A 17,200-nucleotide genomic window follows, 5' to 3' on the forward strand; every position below is an offset into this window, starting at 1 on the left:
AAAATGTTTAATAAAAAGAGAATTAAAAAAAAACTAAGAAAATCAGCGGGTCATCTGCAAAATTGTGTTTTGCCATTGTGCACTCTGCGGCAGCCATGGCAGCTTGACATCTCGGAGAAAAATGTTTCCTGCTTTTTTTTCGGATTGTCCAGTGCAAAGCTGGTTCTCAGTTGTACGTGGATTTTTTAAATGTAATTATTTTTAAAAAAATCCAACTCTATGGTGACGCTGTGCAAGCTTGCGATCACCCAGAGAGCCTGCTGAGGCGGACTGACCCGTGTGTGTGTGTGTGTGTGTGTGTGTGTGTGTGTGCGTGTGTGTGTGTGTGTGTGTGTGTAAGTGTATCTATCTATATCCATCTATCCATCCATCCATTTTTTTCTGATCCGCTTATCCACACAAGTTTCGCCGGGCGTGCTGGATCGCAGCTGTCTTTGGGCAGTAGGCAGAGTACACCCTGTACTGGTTGCCAGCCAATCGCAGGGCACACATCGCTGATCAAAAACCATTCACACTCACAGGGAGAATTGATAGTGTTCCATTAACCTGTCACGCGTGTTGTTGGAAAGTGGGAAGAAACCAGAATACCCAGAGAAAACCCACGCCGGCATGGGGAGAACATGCAAACTCCACACAGGAAGGCCAAAGCTGGAATTGAACCCTGCACCTTTGCACTGTGAGGCCCACACGCCAACCAGTCGACCACCAGGCCGCCTATCTATCTATCTATCTATCTATCTATCTATTGTTCATAAATCCATCTAAATGTATGCCGAAACAATCCACCAGTGATTGTAGATGATAATTAAACTGCACGATTTTTGCACAAGTGTGCCTGAGGCTGCCCACAACAAAAGGTAACAAAAGTGGAATCATACAGCACAATGCTACAGATGTCGAATTTGTTGAGGAAGCGTGCAATTGGTATGCCTGTAATGTCCTCCAAGGCTCCTCTGAATTTCATGTTCGTTGCTCTGCCATAAGCATTCTCCAAAGATGTTTCAGGGAATTCAGCAAAAACGCAGACCATGTGTATTGCAGCAGCCCAGGATTTCTCATCCAGCATCTTTACCTCCAAGATCATATGGGACCATCCATCTGGACTGCTGCTGTAATATCGGTTTCCAGAAACAAATAATTTCTGCACAAAGTTTCAGAAACTGTCTTAGGCAAGCTCCTTTGCATGCTTGTCATTTTATTAGGATCTCCACCTGAATGCAGTACGCCAGTACACATATTTTGCTGTCTTCATGTGCATTATCTGCTTACATTCAATTTTTAAAAAAGTGTGGGCGCTTGACCACTGCACAACAGAATATCTAATGGTACTTAATAAAATTAACAATAAAGTTCAAGGGAAAAAAGTGACTTTTCTGGTGAATTGTGAGACTCTCATTCAAGCACGGTGGCCAACGCTACCTTTTGTGCACTGCGCCAATATCCAACCACGGCAAGTCCCAAGCTCGGACAAATAAAAGAGGTGCGTTGCATCAGGAAGGGGATCCTCTGTAAAAACTGTGCCAAACAAACCATGTGAATGTCTCCCCATGGTAACCCCCGATTGGACATGATGAAAGTGACAACTTCTTGACTTGGCCTCATGTAGAAGACTGGTTTGAAATTCTCACAAAGTGACTCCTGAATTGACTGTTGGAATTACAAAACAAATTACATTTCTTAGTTGACCCGCAAGGTTTAATTAAATGCGCGCTCTTCAGGGAGAATGTCAAAGTCACGGCCTGTGAGCTAACCTCTCACCAACCAGTCCCATTTTCCAAATCCGAACAAACTGATGAATATAAATATTGACTTTCTCTCCCTTTGCAATTTGCTTTTGCAAATAATTAGCACTTTTAATTGAATATTAATGGTTTCACAACAGGTAGTCTTGTTTTTGTCTTTATCACTAACATGTATTCTACGGAACAACGTATGCTTTGTATTTAACATTATTATTATAAAATGATCAACAACAACAGTGTATGCCCAAATTTAAATTGATTTCTTGGGAAATTGCTTTGAATTCACACTATGTCATAAATGCATGTAATAAAAAGACCAGGTCATCAATAAATCTTTTACAGATATGCATATAAACCAATGAAACAAAATCATCTAAAATAATAATAATAACAATAATAATCAAATAAGAAAAACAAATAAATGAAACACAAATACAACAATACAATAAAACTAACACATTAAAAAAAAGATATCGGCGAATTACTCTTTGAACTTTTCTGAATGTATAACAAATATTAATCTACACATTTTATTTGTCATTAAACCAATGAAATAATTGTCTACCTCGATCAAAATAATTTAAATAAAGGGGTGGAAACATTTTTCGACAACGCTCGCGTAGGTGTGTGACGTCCTACTGGAATTCGCACAACAAGGAAGTAAACTCTGCTTGCTCGGGAACGATCTTCCGATGTAAACTGAAAGTTCATTAGACCGGTCTCTAATAGAAAAAACAGCACGTCGGCTATCCTTACGGGGTTTGGTTTAAGTCAAATACCTCAGTTGACTTATTTTAACACGCCCTTGTCTGAAAAGCCGAGGTGGGGGCACGAAAACACCGATCGGTAAGTAAACTTAACTCCGGAGGACCGCGTGTGTTCGTAGAAGGAAGCACCCTGCCTGCACACATCACACATACAAATGTAGTAATGGTATAAGCACTGGTAAAATAGAGTCCTCCTCGCCTCGAAAGATGTGTGCGTGTGTCGCTAGTTGTGAAGGCAGTGGCGGTCCTAGCTTGAATGGCACCCTGAGCAAAAGCACACTTGGACGCCAACGCCCCCCTCACCCCCCTAACAGGCACAGGCATCCACAGACGAACAACGCACTTATAAATATATAGAATTTAAAATACGAATATAGCAACTGCAAAGAATATTTACATTTGTGGAAAGAGAATTAAATGTATTAAAATACACACACTTTACCATCTATAAATGAGGGGGGGGGGGATTACAATTTGCAGTTTTATATTTTTGAGCTGTGGAGATGTAGATGATTGTGCATCCTCAGTGGGAGAACATGTTCTAATATATTTGAGGAGTTCTAACATTCCATACAAACACAATCTAATTTTGAAATGAAACGTGCATGATTGAGCACAGACATTATTTTGTTTCATGTTATTAATTTGATTGTCAATGCATAGATAGTATCAGTAAGGCAGAGGGCCTATCTAATCCTATTATGAGCACTTATTGTTCGGTTGACCCTCACACTAAGATACATCATCGAATGACAATTCATTTGAACCGAAATAACGTAATTTCTTTAAAAAACAAAAAAACATTTTCATATGAACTTATTAAACATCTTAGTGAGATGCTAGTGAAGGTTTTGTGACAGGGTATCACAATTTGCACCCTCGTATTTTTTTCTTAAAAAAAACAAACCAAAAAAAGACAACATGTTAGTTTTTGATCTAATGTCAGTTTATTGGAAACAAAATTTGCATCGATTAACTTGGCATTGTCAGTAATCATCACCAGTCTCAGAAGGCTGAATTTAATTTCTGTTACCAACATCCTATGATAACTCTTACTTTTGGGTGCAAGTATCTTCGCCGGAGGCTAGCTAAACACTAAAAAGGTTATTGTCACGCCCCCAGCCTCCCCTTCTCAACATTTCTCCAAGAATGCTAACCTACTCTTATTTTGATGTAATGTGCAATCATTTGATCCGGACAAAGTAGAGAACATCGCAAATTGCAATCGGCGATAACCTCTCACTTCAAAAATTTATTAGCAAAATCCTTGACGATCTCACGTTTCTCTGTTATTAGCCTCTTGCTTAGATGCTGGCTCACCCTTTTTTTAAATGCTTGCTTTTAAGAGACAGTGCAAGGTTTCTTCAAGAAAAATGAGCTGGTTATTGACAATTTCAAGATGGAACCCGCCCATAAAAATCATACTGAAGGGATGAAAAATGTCAATATCTTCATACCTGCACCCTTTCCTCATTGCGACTTTTTCATCTTTTCTTTGCTTTCAAAACTGTGCACCTGATGGCGTTGACCTTTACCTCTTCATGATTACAATAAGTATAAATACATTTCCCATCACTCCCCAAGGTCCCTGTGCTTGACCCCAACTCTGTATCAAATCTTCACAGGGCAACACAAGGGTAGGGCTCCAGGCTAACTCTTTTTTTTTTTTTTACTCGGAGCACAGCGGCCCCATCTTGAAATTTCAGGGCCATATGTTAAAACATTTTGGGGTTTACTTTGTATTTAATATTCATATTTCCACTCATTTTCATTGTATTCCTGATACGTGGGCTGAAGTGTGGTGCAGGAGTTTGCCCGCTACAAAAAAAAAATTGAAGAATGAATGAATAAGTAAATGAATGTGGAAAATGTACTGCTGACCCATGTGCGAGTAGATGGAAAATGTACTTGCACTTTCTCAAATTGGAGCCGCAAAAGGCCACCGTTTTGCGGCAGTCTGAAGCCGTTTACATGGAGGTGTAAATTCCCCATACAAATGCCCATAACTGTCACATCATGATGCTACTACATAACAGAAAATCATTTAAAATAGCTATTTTTTGTTGATTTTTTTAAAAAAAAATTCAGGGTGCTTCACCATCCCCCCAGCAATATGGCCCTATGCGGTGAAGGCGGAATTTCTACAAGACCAAAAATCAAATACGTTGGTGGATTTCCGGGGTGCTCGTTGATGGGCTCAGGAATGACCACATGCACATGCTATGGAGTCAGTAACACAGAAAAGTATTTAGTCCCTAACAAATAGTCTAAGACTGCATAGATCATGCCAATTATTCTAAACAGAGCTCTGCGTCATCGACGTCTCAACGCCAGGGTAGCGAGGCAGAGTGACAAAGACACCTTTCCCGTGACCCACTTTTAATACAATTCCCCAAAATGTGTGTGTGTGTGTGTGTGTGTGTGCATGTGTTCAGGCATGGCCAAATGGTCTGCGAGGACAGCCTGGTTGTTATCAACTGCATCTGTCAGATTCGTGTGAATTGTCCTTCTATTGTGAATCTTCCTTTGATGTGGATATGGTCTTCCACATTTGGCCGTCTTCTGTTGTTGGAAGTGGTCGTCCTGCTGTGGGGGCCCTTTTAAGTGCCAATTGTGATCTCCAGTCCAAGGGTCCGGCCAGGGTCCCCCCTTGCTTGTGGCACCTTGGCACCCCCTCTTCCTCAATCACACCCAAATGCAAACGGTCTCTCATTTACACTCAGCAAAACATCATTATTTGCAGTCACGCATTCCAAACCTTCACTCGAATCATCTATAACCCTGAAAAGCAGCACTGACACAACAGCAAGTATTTTGTGACTGGATGAAAAAGAGCAATACAGCAATATGAAAGGCTATAATGTGAATGAAACTCCCTTCAGCGGCTACACGTATTGCACATATCATAAACCACCTCTGATTGCAGGGCTTAGGATGGATGTGTTGCAGGTGAGAAGCATGCAGCATCATCGTTTAAAAAAAAAAAATGATTTTGCTTACCAATGTAGCTGCAGGCAACATATTAGTATTTGTGCTTTTTAAATCTTGTTTGATTGAGTGCAGTTGTTGTTCTCTGCACATCATAACTACTCTGATACATATCTAAACTCAGCATTGCAATATTTGTCAACACAGAATATTTTATGTTTCTTCTATACTGCAATGAATGTGTTGCCTCTGTTTGTGTGGGTTCCGGCATCAGCCTACACAGCACTTACTGTGAGTCAGTAAACAAAGTGAGTGTGTTTGCACTCAAATAGTCTCATGACTGCAGGTTTTCTTTTCTGTTTCCTGCCTTTGTAAAATCATGGGCTTTGCTAAAGCTTGTTTCTGTTCCTTTGGGCTCTCTCTATCCAGTTGACTCTGTTTTGGGAATATTATGATCAAGGGATTAGTCCTGTGTGCTTTGCTCTTTCCACTGGTGCCAATAATAGAACCACTCATCGAAGGTCATGGTTATTATCCTGTAATTTAATTTTTGCACTTTATTGTCATCTGCCATCCAGGTATATTGTCAGCATTCAGGGACCACAAAGGAGAACCTTAGGAAGGAGTCATGAGCCTAGACGACATACCACAGATGGATGGAACATGTGATGCATGTGAGCCTGACGAGGCTCAAGTGGCCACCCAAGTGTGCCACAACTGCAGATTTGCCTTCTGCTGTTTGCATGCTGACGAACATGCTTCCAGTACACACCACTCATTAGCGCCCTATGACCAGGAGCGGATGCACGCTAATGGACGTACCTCAGACGCATACTCGGGATTTGGAAGTGGGACCAAGGAGACTCCGCCTCCTTTGAAGGGGGTGCCAAATGAACAGGATGGAGATTTGAGGCATGAGACTGGTGATATGAATGGTCATAAATCCAAGAAAGCCCTGCTACTGCAGGGAGCGGATTTGGGAGCCGATTTGAGGGGTGAGGGTTCTGAAGGTTTGCCGGTGGACAAGGCTGCTACAGAGGCAGTGAAGAACGACAGTGTATCAGTAGTTAGGCTACGTTGCATGGAGCATGGGCAGGAAGGCTCCCTCTACTGTAAACCGGATGAGAAGATCATCTGTGTTGTGTGTGCTATGCAGGGTGAGCACCAGGGACATGAGATTATCACCCTGCATGATGCTTACATCTGGCAGAAGGTGAGTCATGCACATGGAACGTGACTGTTTATAATGCAATCCATAGCCATGGCAGTGGTTTAGGATGAAAACCTCAATCTCAGTCTTTGTCAGTAGCATCTTTGACACAGCCATATCACAAAGTTGCCACATCACAGCAGCAACACAAGACCGAGTTATCCGCCTTTAGTTTACACACGGGACCTGATTTTTGTGACATTCGGCTTGTCCTGTCAGAGGTCACCACAGTGCGTCACTTGCATGGTTTGTTTCACACATGAAGTGGGATATTGCAGCAACTTTGTGTGCTTTCACACTGCGACTTGGCATCCCACAAGCATGACGACAACAGCGCCGGCTTCTGGTGTGACATATGAAATACCTGTTAGACGTCGAATTGTTTTCAGAAAAATAAGTGACAAAACTGAGTGTCACCTGCACATTCCTAGCATATCAGTCATCTAGTGTTGATATAAAAAAATGACTTCGATACTATGCTTGTGTAAAGTACCTTGATACCAATATTGAAATGATACCACGGCAAAAAAACGAAAACATCAGTTAAAAGCAATGCAATCACAGATGACAAAACACAGAACTTAAAATTCTCTGAATTTGTATAAATTCAAACTATTGCAGTCGAGTCCTTTGTTACAGCTGCAGCTGTTGTGAAAGCGCGATATAAATCAGGATGTATTGTATTGAGAATATGAAATGAAATGTTTATCCTTTATTATTTTCATGTCCTATTATATGGTCTGAACATTTTATTTCATTTTTAAAATAAATCAATCAGTAGCACTCGATCGTAGCATATTGTGGATTCAACTTATATTTTTTTCCTTTGCTATTTCTGTTGTTGCTCCTCTGCCCTTGCGCTACTGTTGTATGGAGCCTTAGGCTGAATAAAAGTACAATGCAGTCTGCTGCAGTGAGCTCATATGACCTTCGTTCTTTCCCCAAACAATTACTGGACATATTTCACAGGTGTGACAAATAAATAGCTGAACGGAATTACACAAACTCTTATTGGAGAACTGTCCCCTGTTTGCCAAAGTGTGTACAATTACCCCAACTGAAAACATTTTTCATTTCATTTTTTCTTATTGATTGTGGTAATTTAGCACCGGTCTGTAACCCTACAGTCTTCCCATATACACAGGCCACTTCTGTTTTGGCTGTGATCTCACCACCAAAGGTAGGTTGGTCTCAGGACCACACCATTTCTGTTTAGTGGCATTTACACAGAACAGAACCCTTGGGGGGAGATCAATGTAAGACCTGCCTGCCAAAGTGGAACACAAGGTCAAACACAATCAATTGTGAAACATTGATTTTATTGTTGTCATATTTTCACATTTCACAATTGTTTTACCCTCGTTATTCAAAGACATTGAAGAGGCTCCGAGCAGGTCTCTATGGTAATTTTTGCACTAGTAGCTTTGGTGCCTCCAACTTCTTCAGTCCAAGATTTGGTCACACCCTTTTTGGGGAGCTACAACATGACTATATTTGCTGTTTTAAGTTGTCTTAGTAGGCATACTCACTGTTTAGTATGACGGTAAGATTGACAGTGATTGAAGATATGTTTCCATAATATTTTACTGCAACAGGCAGTGGCTGATAAAACAGGTTGATTATTTTATATAATATTAAACGAATGCATAACAAAAAACAAAACAAAGGCTTTGCTTTTAAATCAACATATTTTTTCAACTAATAATTTTTTCAAAATTATTCACACAAATACATCCGCAATTTTCATGTGTTTTCCGGATCCACAAATATATCTGCAATTTACACATGTAATTGTTTTGGTTTTGTTTTTAACGTGTGTGCATTGATCATGACTTATCATTTCATTATGACATATCATGATTCATTTCTGCTTGTGAATCATTAAATGTGCATTTGTAGATTACCGGGCACACACATTTATTTTTGAGACAAACGTCGGACAGTTGTCAAAATCTGCACTCACGTTTCAAACATTCATGTGTGGAAGGGCCTGTCCCTCCTCCACCTACTCAGACAAAGGCATCTATCTATCTATCTATCCATCCATCCATCCATCCAGTGTATATATACACACACACAAAATCGTTAAAAATAGCCTAGGACAGCTTACCATTTTAGCAGGAACAGGAGCAGTGCCCATCATGGAGTGTTGTAGCATTGCTGTGGAAACGGTGGTGTCCTCTGGCCTGCGGTTGAGCCTCTGAAAAACAAAGTAGCTTACATTAGCTGCAGCACTTTCCCTTCCATCAGGGCCACATATGGATTGTTGCGACACAAAGGGGGTCACTCACAGCCCAAGGCTGTATTATTTATGCTAAAACCACTCAATCTTTTTATCCTCTTTCTGTGTATTCCTGTGAGAGACTTGCAGCGGTGGTTCTATGGTGTCCCTTTGGTTTGAGCTTTTGAATCTTTCCCCCTCATACTTCGCCTTCCCCGCCTCATTATACTGCTAAAGCTATTGTGAAACCATTCCAGCAATTCTAACCTGAATTGAATCCATTATTGAGGTTCACTGATATTTGTCTCTCCTGTTTGTACGAATGCTACCATGATAATTGATGACAACCTTGCATCTATTGTTTTCTGTGTATGCTGTAGAGTAGGCACCTTTGTGACCTGCTGGACTGTGTACAAGAGATGGAAGAAAAGATCTCAAAAAAGTGGACAAATTCAGAGGTGAGTCTAAAGCTCTCAATAGACAAAGTGACGACAAAAAGCACAGAAAAAAATTATAGTTTTTGCTGTATCCTTGGAGGATTTGCAGTTCGTGAGCCAACTGCCATATGTTCTTTCATCATTATTATTATTTTAAATAGAAAAAAAGCAAGCTTTCAAACAAACTCTATTCTGCTGCTCAAAGTATACTATACAATAATATACTAAGCTACAAAGCAACATCATGCATGGTAATGATTTTATCTCTTTTAGCTGTAAGACAAATTCAAAGATGTTCTGTTCATGAACCAAAATATGAATATATTATTTGTTGCGACGACTAAAGAATTGTTCAAATAAATACATGTCTTGGAATAAGATGATTTTTCATGAGTTTACATGTATATTATTTTTGCATGAGCTAATTTGAATTGTCGTAACTGAGCCATTTTACCTCGTGATTTGTCAGTTTGTACATGCCTCTCCATGCCTCTCCATTCACAAAAAAGAACTTGGTTGGATTCAGTTCATGCAGATAAAATTGTCGAAGAGACTTATGTGATGTCTAACTTTAGCCTTCACTTTTGATGTCAGTCTTTCACGTTGACGATAAGCAATAGTAATTCTGACATTGTCTTACATAATTGAGGAGAATGCGTCCAACCAGATTTCCTCTCGCTGTGGCTTAAACCCCTGTGGACCAAAATCAGTTAATTGAATCAAGGATGTAGCAGGATGCGTGTTATGTATTTCAAACAGGTGTACATACAGAACATTCAAATAAATAAAACGTGGGATGGATGGACTGAGATTTTTGATATATTGCAGTGACATGCTGCACAAATAACATTCTGAGTGTACAGGGACAATTTACACCTTTATTAATTATGGCTCCGCTGTAAGGTATTCCTTGTCTATTACTCTTCTCAGACTTACAGACTCTGGTTTATATTGATTGTGCTGGAGCTGTAAGTTCCCCGTTCTTATTGATATCAATTTAATGGCAACAGAAAATAGAGAGAGAGGGCTCCGCAACAGCAATTTATTGCTGCTTTCAAGGTGATATTGGTTCAGCTTTGGTAACTTATCTTCAGTGCTCAGCTGATGTGTGTAGTGATGAATGCAGTATAAATACGACTGGGATAGATCAACTGTGAGCTGACATCGCCAGAGCTGGACACGTTACCCTGTTTGCTGGTCTATCCTCCGTCCGCGACCTGGGTGCCCTTCCTTCATTGTCCCTTCGTCCTTAGTGACATAATAATCGTCCTACGTCCCGGTCTATCCTCATTGTTTTAAAGCGCTTCTGTACCAGTTTTATGATATGATCTCCGGATTTTATAGCTAATCTTGAAGCCACACATAATATGGCGGATTGGGTTGACATATCGCTTTGACAGGGTTCAACAATTATCTGCAACAGAATTGGCAAGAAAAAGGAAGAGAATATTGATGTTCCTTTTAGATTTCCAGAGTTTATGGCTACAATGGAGTCTTGTAGTAAACGCTTCAAATGGCTCTTTAGTTGCCGACACTAATGTTATATGTCCTTCCTAACTTGCCATATCAGGACGCAACATGACAGTCTAAACGTAGGAATCTAAACGTCTCCTAATGTGCCAATACTGCAATTGTTAATTACCAAATTGTATGTTTACATATTTACTTATGCTCACATCAACCTCTGAAAATATTAGAATGATCGCCTTCGTTTTAGGGATTTTAGGGTCTTGTCCTCCTCATAGAGGCGCTCACTAGAAAGCTTATGTCACTTCATGAGAGAAAGGCGTCGTCCATAGAATACAAAATACATGACTCAATGCCTCACTTTGAAAAACGTGTGGGACTCTACATTGACGTATTCATCGCGTACACGTCTGCGTCCCAAACCTTATTTCAATAACGCCGTGATTGGCTGTCGCAAATAAGACTGGCCATCAATCTAACAAAAATGACATCACAGTTTCTTTATATTTTTTAAATGTCTTCATGATAAGCAAATCAACATTAGTACCTCACAACTATGCTATTATAATATAGTAGTCCTGGACGAACGGACCGTTCTGTCGCAGGTACGGAATGTCCATCTCTGGAGATCACCACACTCATCGAGCAATATCCTTGTTTTAAATGTGATTTTGCAGAGTAGTTGTGGTAGTAGAAGTTGATAATGCTGCACCTTTCTCCTTCTCCAGTGAATGTCCTTAAATGAGAACTCATCGGGAGTGGGGTGTTACAAAGCTGTCCCTTTGCGACAAATAAGTTGGCTTTCTCAGGCTTGTTCCCCACGGCATACTGTTTCTGCCCTCGTAAATCTGATTACCCTTATCAAGTGTTTTACATTCAGTATGTTAATTATCTACCCAGTGTTGTGCGATGTGGCTTAGTTTCATCTGCAAACACTGCAAATGGAGAACAGGCTTTTGGTACCTCAGCATTATAGAGTGTAACACTATTGCAGAACACATTTATTTAGTCAGCCATAGGAAATACTGCAATGTGATAAGGGGTCACCGTATAGAAAAAAAAATCAACCATAACTTTGCAAAACATGTTTTATTTCCCATCCTGGGATTCATTTTGCAACTCTAACTTGACTGCCCTAGTTGTGTAATGCACAATGTCAAAGTGAGCGTCAAGGACAGGTACAGCTACCATAGTCTCGGGCTGCCATTCATCACTGAGAGCATCTGTATTCCTGCTCTATCAGCCATCTACAGTAGCTCCGCGTTAACTGGGTCTGAACCCAGTGGAAGAAATGAGAACACCGGAGCATTGTTAAGTGCCCGCAGAGATTTGACCCAAGAGCAGTAGCGTATTGCAGAAGGTTAATTTGAGTAACTGGCAGCTGGCGCCGTATCGGAATTTGCGTGCTATTATCATTTTGAAATATCAATGCTGCCCCCAGGACTGCTTTTACATTAATCAGTCATCTGCTGTTCCAGTATAGAGGTGCAGTGCACCAGCTGAAACCCACTTTCCTGCTTCCTCAAGGGGCAATGGTAGCGATATTATGTGGATTTGTCAGCGTGTCCTCTCTGCACTCCCAAATGTCAGCGCCTGCATTATTATGCATGGCAGGCGAGCATCAGAGTGGCGGCTTCTGGTAAGCAACGGTCTCTGTGTGAGAGCGCTCGTAAAAGAGCGAGACAGAAGTTGCACAAGTTTGAGTCGTATTAACGGCTTTCAAAATTTGAGGAGAAAAAGGGGTGTCTGGATTGAGAATAATTTACCATTGACTCTTTAAAAGTTAACCTTGCTTAATTATTCATACAAAAGGGGATTTCACGCTTTTTCAACACATGTACAAAGATGGTTTTGAATCTCAGTAAATTGGTACCACGGTCTATGCAGCCTCGAAAAGCCTGGTCACAAATCTACATGTATTGTGTGCATTAGCTAAATGTGTCTTCTCTGCCTCGTAAAACCTTCAAGATTAGCAGACACATATAAGCTTGTCTTCTGGAGGAGAGGCGAGGGAACAACCAGGACAGACCTCGAAAAAAAACTCGGTTTCTTTTTACATCAGGTGTTTATAGTTTTTCCTCTCGTGTACTTTGTCCTATCTTCTCTCCTCCTACTTTTCCTCTCTACCCCCTTCTCCCATTGCGCGTCGTAAGTTTGTAGCCCTGCCACTGCTCACAGAATTTTAATTGGATGACTCAGTATCATTCCCAAAGAAGGTGGCTTGGCATGCTACTTGGGCTTCTGTCAAAACCAGTATAAAGTTGTTGTTTTCTTTCCCCTCTAAGTTTTCTTCTTCCTATTTCAATGTGTCCACTTTAGGGGTGCACTTAATGATTATTTTAGTAATCGTTTAATATGTTAATTAGTTGGTCAATTAATCGATGAATTGGACAAAACTGTTTTGATTTCTATTGCGTCATAAAAGGACATTAACAGTGCAGTAAATGCACAACAGATATCATTTATGATTCAGTTATCGTTTTGGTCCGTAATTTGGCAGAAAATTGACAAAAATGGTCATTGTTTTCCAAAGTAAATGCAAGTGTTTTATTTTGAGTCAACGGTCATCCTGCTTACATGGAGGATAAAATAAATTGGCGAATATTTACTGTTGAGAATTGTAATTTCTGTTCTGTTCTTGTACTAGCACAGACGATTCTCACAATTATTTTGAAAGATTTTATTCCAAAATATTGTACATTGTAAAAAGATTTTATTGCAGAACTATTTGAAACATAAGAACGATCAAACCCCAAGTGAATATGAAATTATGGAAAAATACAGTATAGCTTTTGCTTTGTTCACACATCACATCTGCCATGTTTGTATCGGGATCAGTGCGAGCAGAAAGACCCTACAGCAGATATATGTGATGAATATTTGTTGGATACGTTAAAGAATGGGCCAGGAGTGGACTCTGAAGAGGGTTGTGGAGTGATATCAACAGGTACTTGCTGGCAAGGGGTGAGGTGAGGCCAACAAAGCAGTACAGGAAAGGAAAGATGGGGCAGGAACTCTGAGAGGAATATAAAATACAGGTTGAGATCAAGGCAATAGTGCCTGAATATGAGTTGTATGTGAGTGACTCTTTGGCAGAGTCACACACATACAAATGAGAAGAGGCGGGGCAGCAGACATGACACCAAATGGACACGTCAACGAATTAAGCCATCCCCGTGTAAAGGTCAGATGACAAAGGTCTCCGCTGTTAATATGTCACAAGTTGCTGGGGTGTTGACTGAAAAATAACGTACCACATCATGTGTGATAACCCACGGTTGAGTGAAAGTTAGATTGAATAGTTCGGTGCGAGCTCTTTTGGAGTTCAGAATGGCATCAAAGTAAAACACCATTTTACACTGATCAAGGAAGTGCTGCATTGATAGTGTAAGAAAATGTTTTGGGGGGGGCATGTTTGGCAATGTTAAAAACAAATCCTTTTAATCCCAATGTTCAGTTAATTAAGGTCCGTTTAAAATGAAAATAATCAACTAAAAAGTAAGCATTATTTAATCTTCTGAAATGTCCGATAATGGCCGAGTGAAATCTATGGATGTCACAAGATCCCATCATCACGATACTATTTTGTCCCCCCCAAAAAAGAAGTCTCTCAAGTATAGGGTCAGCCTTTATAACTGCTTCACCTCTCCCATCTCACTTTCTATGAATTTAAGTGGAAAGAAAGCAGTGGACATAAATCCACTGAACACTGCTGCATCCATTAGCCAAGTCACAACAGGAATTCTAACATAAATCTGATTAGCCTTATTATCTTATCTGTCATGATCTGACACATTCTTTCACTCCCACAACCAATTTGTCAGACCTTCTTGACACCCATCGAGCTCTCTGGCCACTCGCAGATTCCCTGTGGCCTCAACAGCAGATGGGGCCTTGAAGCAAGATCCCAGTTCTTTGTTGGGAGCAGCTATGTGCTCTACTAACTTTTATTTAGGGAAAGCATTTGCCTGAGAACGTGTCAAGCTTGCAAGGAAGATGCATTCATGCTCGCTAAACTTCATTTGCATTGCAGGCAAGCTGAGGTCACAAAATGAAGCCTCAGGAGAGTCTGCTTATATGAGGCAGTAAGAGGAAGTGATGAGCGATGAGAGAGAAATTTGAACAAATACAGGCAGAGGTAGATTATCACGCTACCCCACTAGTTGCAAGCTACATCTGACTGTGACACTTTTATTGTAAAACTTGGGATGTAACAATCACGGAAATATCGTGATTTTGCAATAATAAAATTGTCACGATATTTTTGTCATGTCATGTTTGAAGCATAGCATCCGTTAAAGAGGCCAGGTTATTTATGCACTTCCACTATCCTCTGGTGGCTAATTTATTATGACTGTTAAATTTGAATTAGGCATGTTTTGGCCACCTACGTCTAAGACCCACACTAATTTCCAGATTATCACGATATTGTGGGGAAGTTTACGATTTAAAAAAAGCTCACGATACTGTATAAAAACTCATGATATTGTGAAAAAAATCATATTGGCTCAGCGGCAGAGTCATTGTCTTATTAGTTCATAATGTTTGGCTGATAACACTGATAACACTTCATATTGAGCACCTAGCTCACCTAGCAGTACAGCCGTTAATTTAAACATTTATGTATTTATAATGATTAACATGTGAACAATAATCAAAATTTCAAACTACTCAAAAAAAAATGTTGATTTGTTTTGTATTTGTTTTGCATTCTTCCCTGGAGGCCAACTGACAGCTTGTAAGGCAGTCAAATGCCAACACGGATCAATTTCTATGTGAAGGAATCAAATACAGAATAGAGATTTGACCTTGGTGCATGCACAGACATGTGAATACCTGAGTTTCTTCTAAAATTTTCAGATTGAATGAAAACGTAATTAGTTCTGTCTGAAAAGAAAACCTGAACTTCTGTCAGACAATTACACTTAAGGGTGCACTATTATGGTGCTCAGACTCGATGTCTGTACGACTACAAATAGGCCAAGCCAATCGCACTCCCCTCAAAGATGCAATGCAGCACATTGAGCAAAGAAAAGGAAGTGATATATTAATGACGTATCACTTCAGTTTTGCTGTTAGTTTTATTTTCTAAAGTTGTGGTATTCTCAAAAAGCAGTCTGCTACTTCTTTTTAGTCGCTTTATTTTTGAGATAAAACAGATGTAACATTTCCTCCTACTCTCTGTTTGCCTTAATGCTCTCTCGGTTTCGACTAAAACCACATACCTGAAATGCCTTATCCGTGAAATGTGTGGCAGGACTGTCAGAAAAAATTGCAGTCAGTAATGACAAGTTTTGTTTGAGTGAAACTTAAACCATGTTCAAAAAATGTTCGTGTTTGGCTGAAATAGAACACGTTTTGATCACAATTGCAAGGTGTGATGGCATTATGAGGTATCAGTACTCTGTATCGGTGAGTACTTGTACTGGATCCCAGAAAATTGGTATCAGGTCAACCGTAGTTTTCATAAATGTACCATCAAACAAATACACTCAGGACATCAATGCTACTGAAGCATGAAGACGAAATGCCCCTACTTTCCAGGTAATGTCAAATACATCTCTGATCTCATTGAGTAGGACTGATGAAAATTCTGATTCCTTTTGCCACTAAGGATAGGGATGTGGAAACAAGATCAAATAGATAAAAGGACGTAAGATACATTTTCCAAGGGAGGGAGCCGGCCGAGCAAATGATGCACATTTACAAGCAGAAATCATGTGGTGGGCCTTCGAGGTGTTTCATGTCATGACATTTGGTTGGGAGGATTCAGGTTGTTGTTTATTTATTTATTTATTTATTTAAGTAATGAGTCAGAACTAAAGAGATCCTTGGCGGGGAAACAGAGGCCGATTAAAGGAATATGGCAGTGAGCAGTTAAATTGCTTTGAAAGCCAAACAGATGGCCTGCTGTTGCAGGAAGAGCCTCTGCGGTCTTCGTCTACAGCTGGGATGCATGAAGTTTATCTCCAGGGAATCTGCTTCAAACTATCAATTAGCCACAGCATCATAAAGACATTTTGGTGTTGGAAAATAATCTTCCCCTGTTGAAGTAGGTCTATATTTGTCTCATTTCACATTGTAATTGTTTTGGTTAATAAACATCCGTCCATCCATTTTCCAATCCGCTTATCCTCACAAGGGTCGCGGGGGGTGCTGGAGCCTATCCCAGCTGTCTTTGGGCAGTACGCGGGGTACACCCAAAACTGGCAGTGGCAGGGCACACATAGACGAACAACCTTCCGCGCTCACACTCACACCTAGGGACAATTTAGAGTGCTCAATCAGCCTGCCATGCATGTTTTTGGGATGTGGGAGGAAACTGTAGTACCCGGAGAAAACCCATGCAGGCCCAGGGAGAACATGCAAATTCCACACAGGGAGGCCAGATCTGGACTTGAACCCGATACCTCTGCACCGTGAGGTCG

General features: G+C 40.4%; 1 protein-coding gene across 3 annotated transcripts in view; it reads left to right on the top strand.

The window, feature by feature from the left end:
• trim44 (tripartite motif containing 44) overlaps positions 1-17,200 on the top strand; it is a 64,437-nt gene that overhangs the window by 8,191 nt on the left and 39,046 nt on the right. For 2 of the 3 annotated variants that reach the window (XM_086109829.1, XM_086109831.1), the window contains exons 1-3: positions 2,394-2,588; positions 6,016-6,650; positions 9,249-9,326. In XM_086109829.1, coding sequence (XP_085965955.1) covers positions 6,066-6,650; positions 9,249-9,326 — 663 coding nt within the window. In that variant the 5' untranslated portion in view covers positions 2,394-2,588; positions 6,016-6,065. Of the gene's footprint in view, positions 1-2,393; positions 2,589-6,015; positions 6,651-9,248; positions 9,327-17,200 lie in introns of those variants that run through there. The other variant, XM_086109830.1, reaches the window with a different exon arrangement.

The sequence above is a fragment of the Hippocampus guttulatus genome, chromosome 4 (assembly GCF_054856545.1).
Source record: "Hippocampus guttulatus isolate MCC_2025c chromosome 4, RoL_Hgut_1.0, whole genome shotgun sequence".
Taxonomy (NCBI): Eukaryota; Metazoa; Chordata; class Actinopteri; order Syngnathiformes; family Syngnathidae; genus Hippocampus; species Hippocampus guttulatus.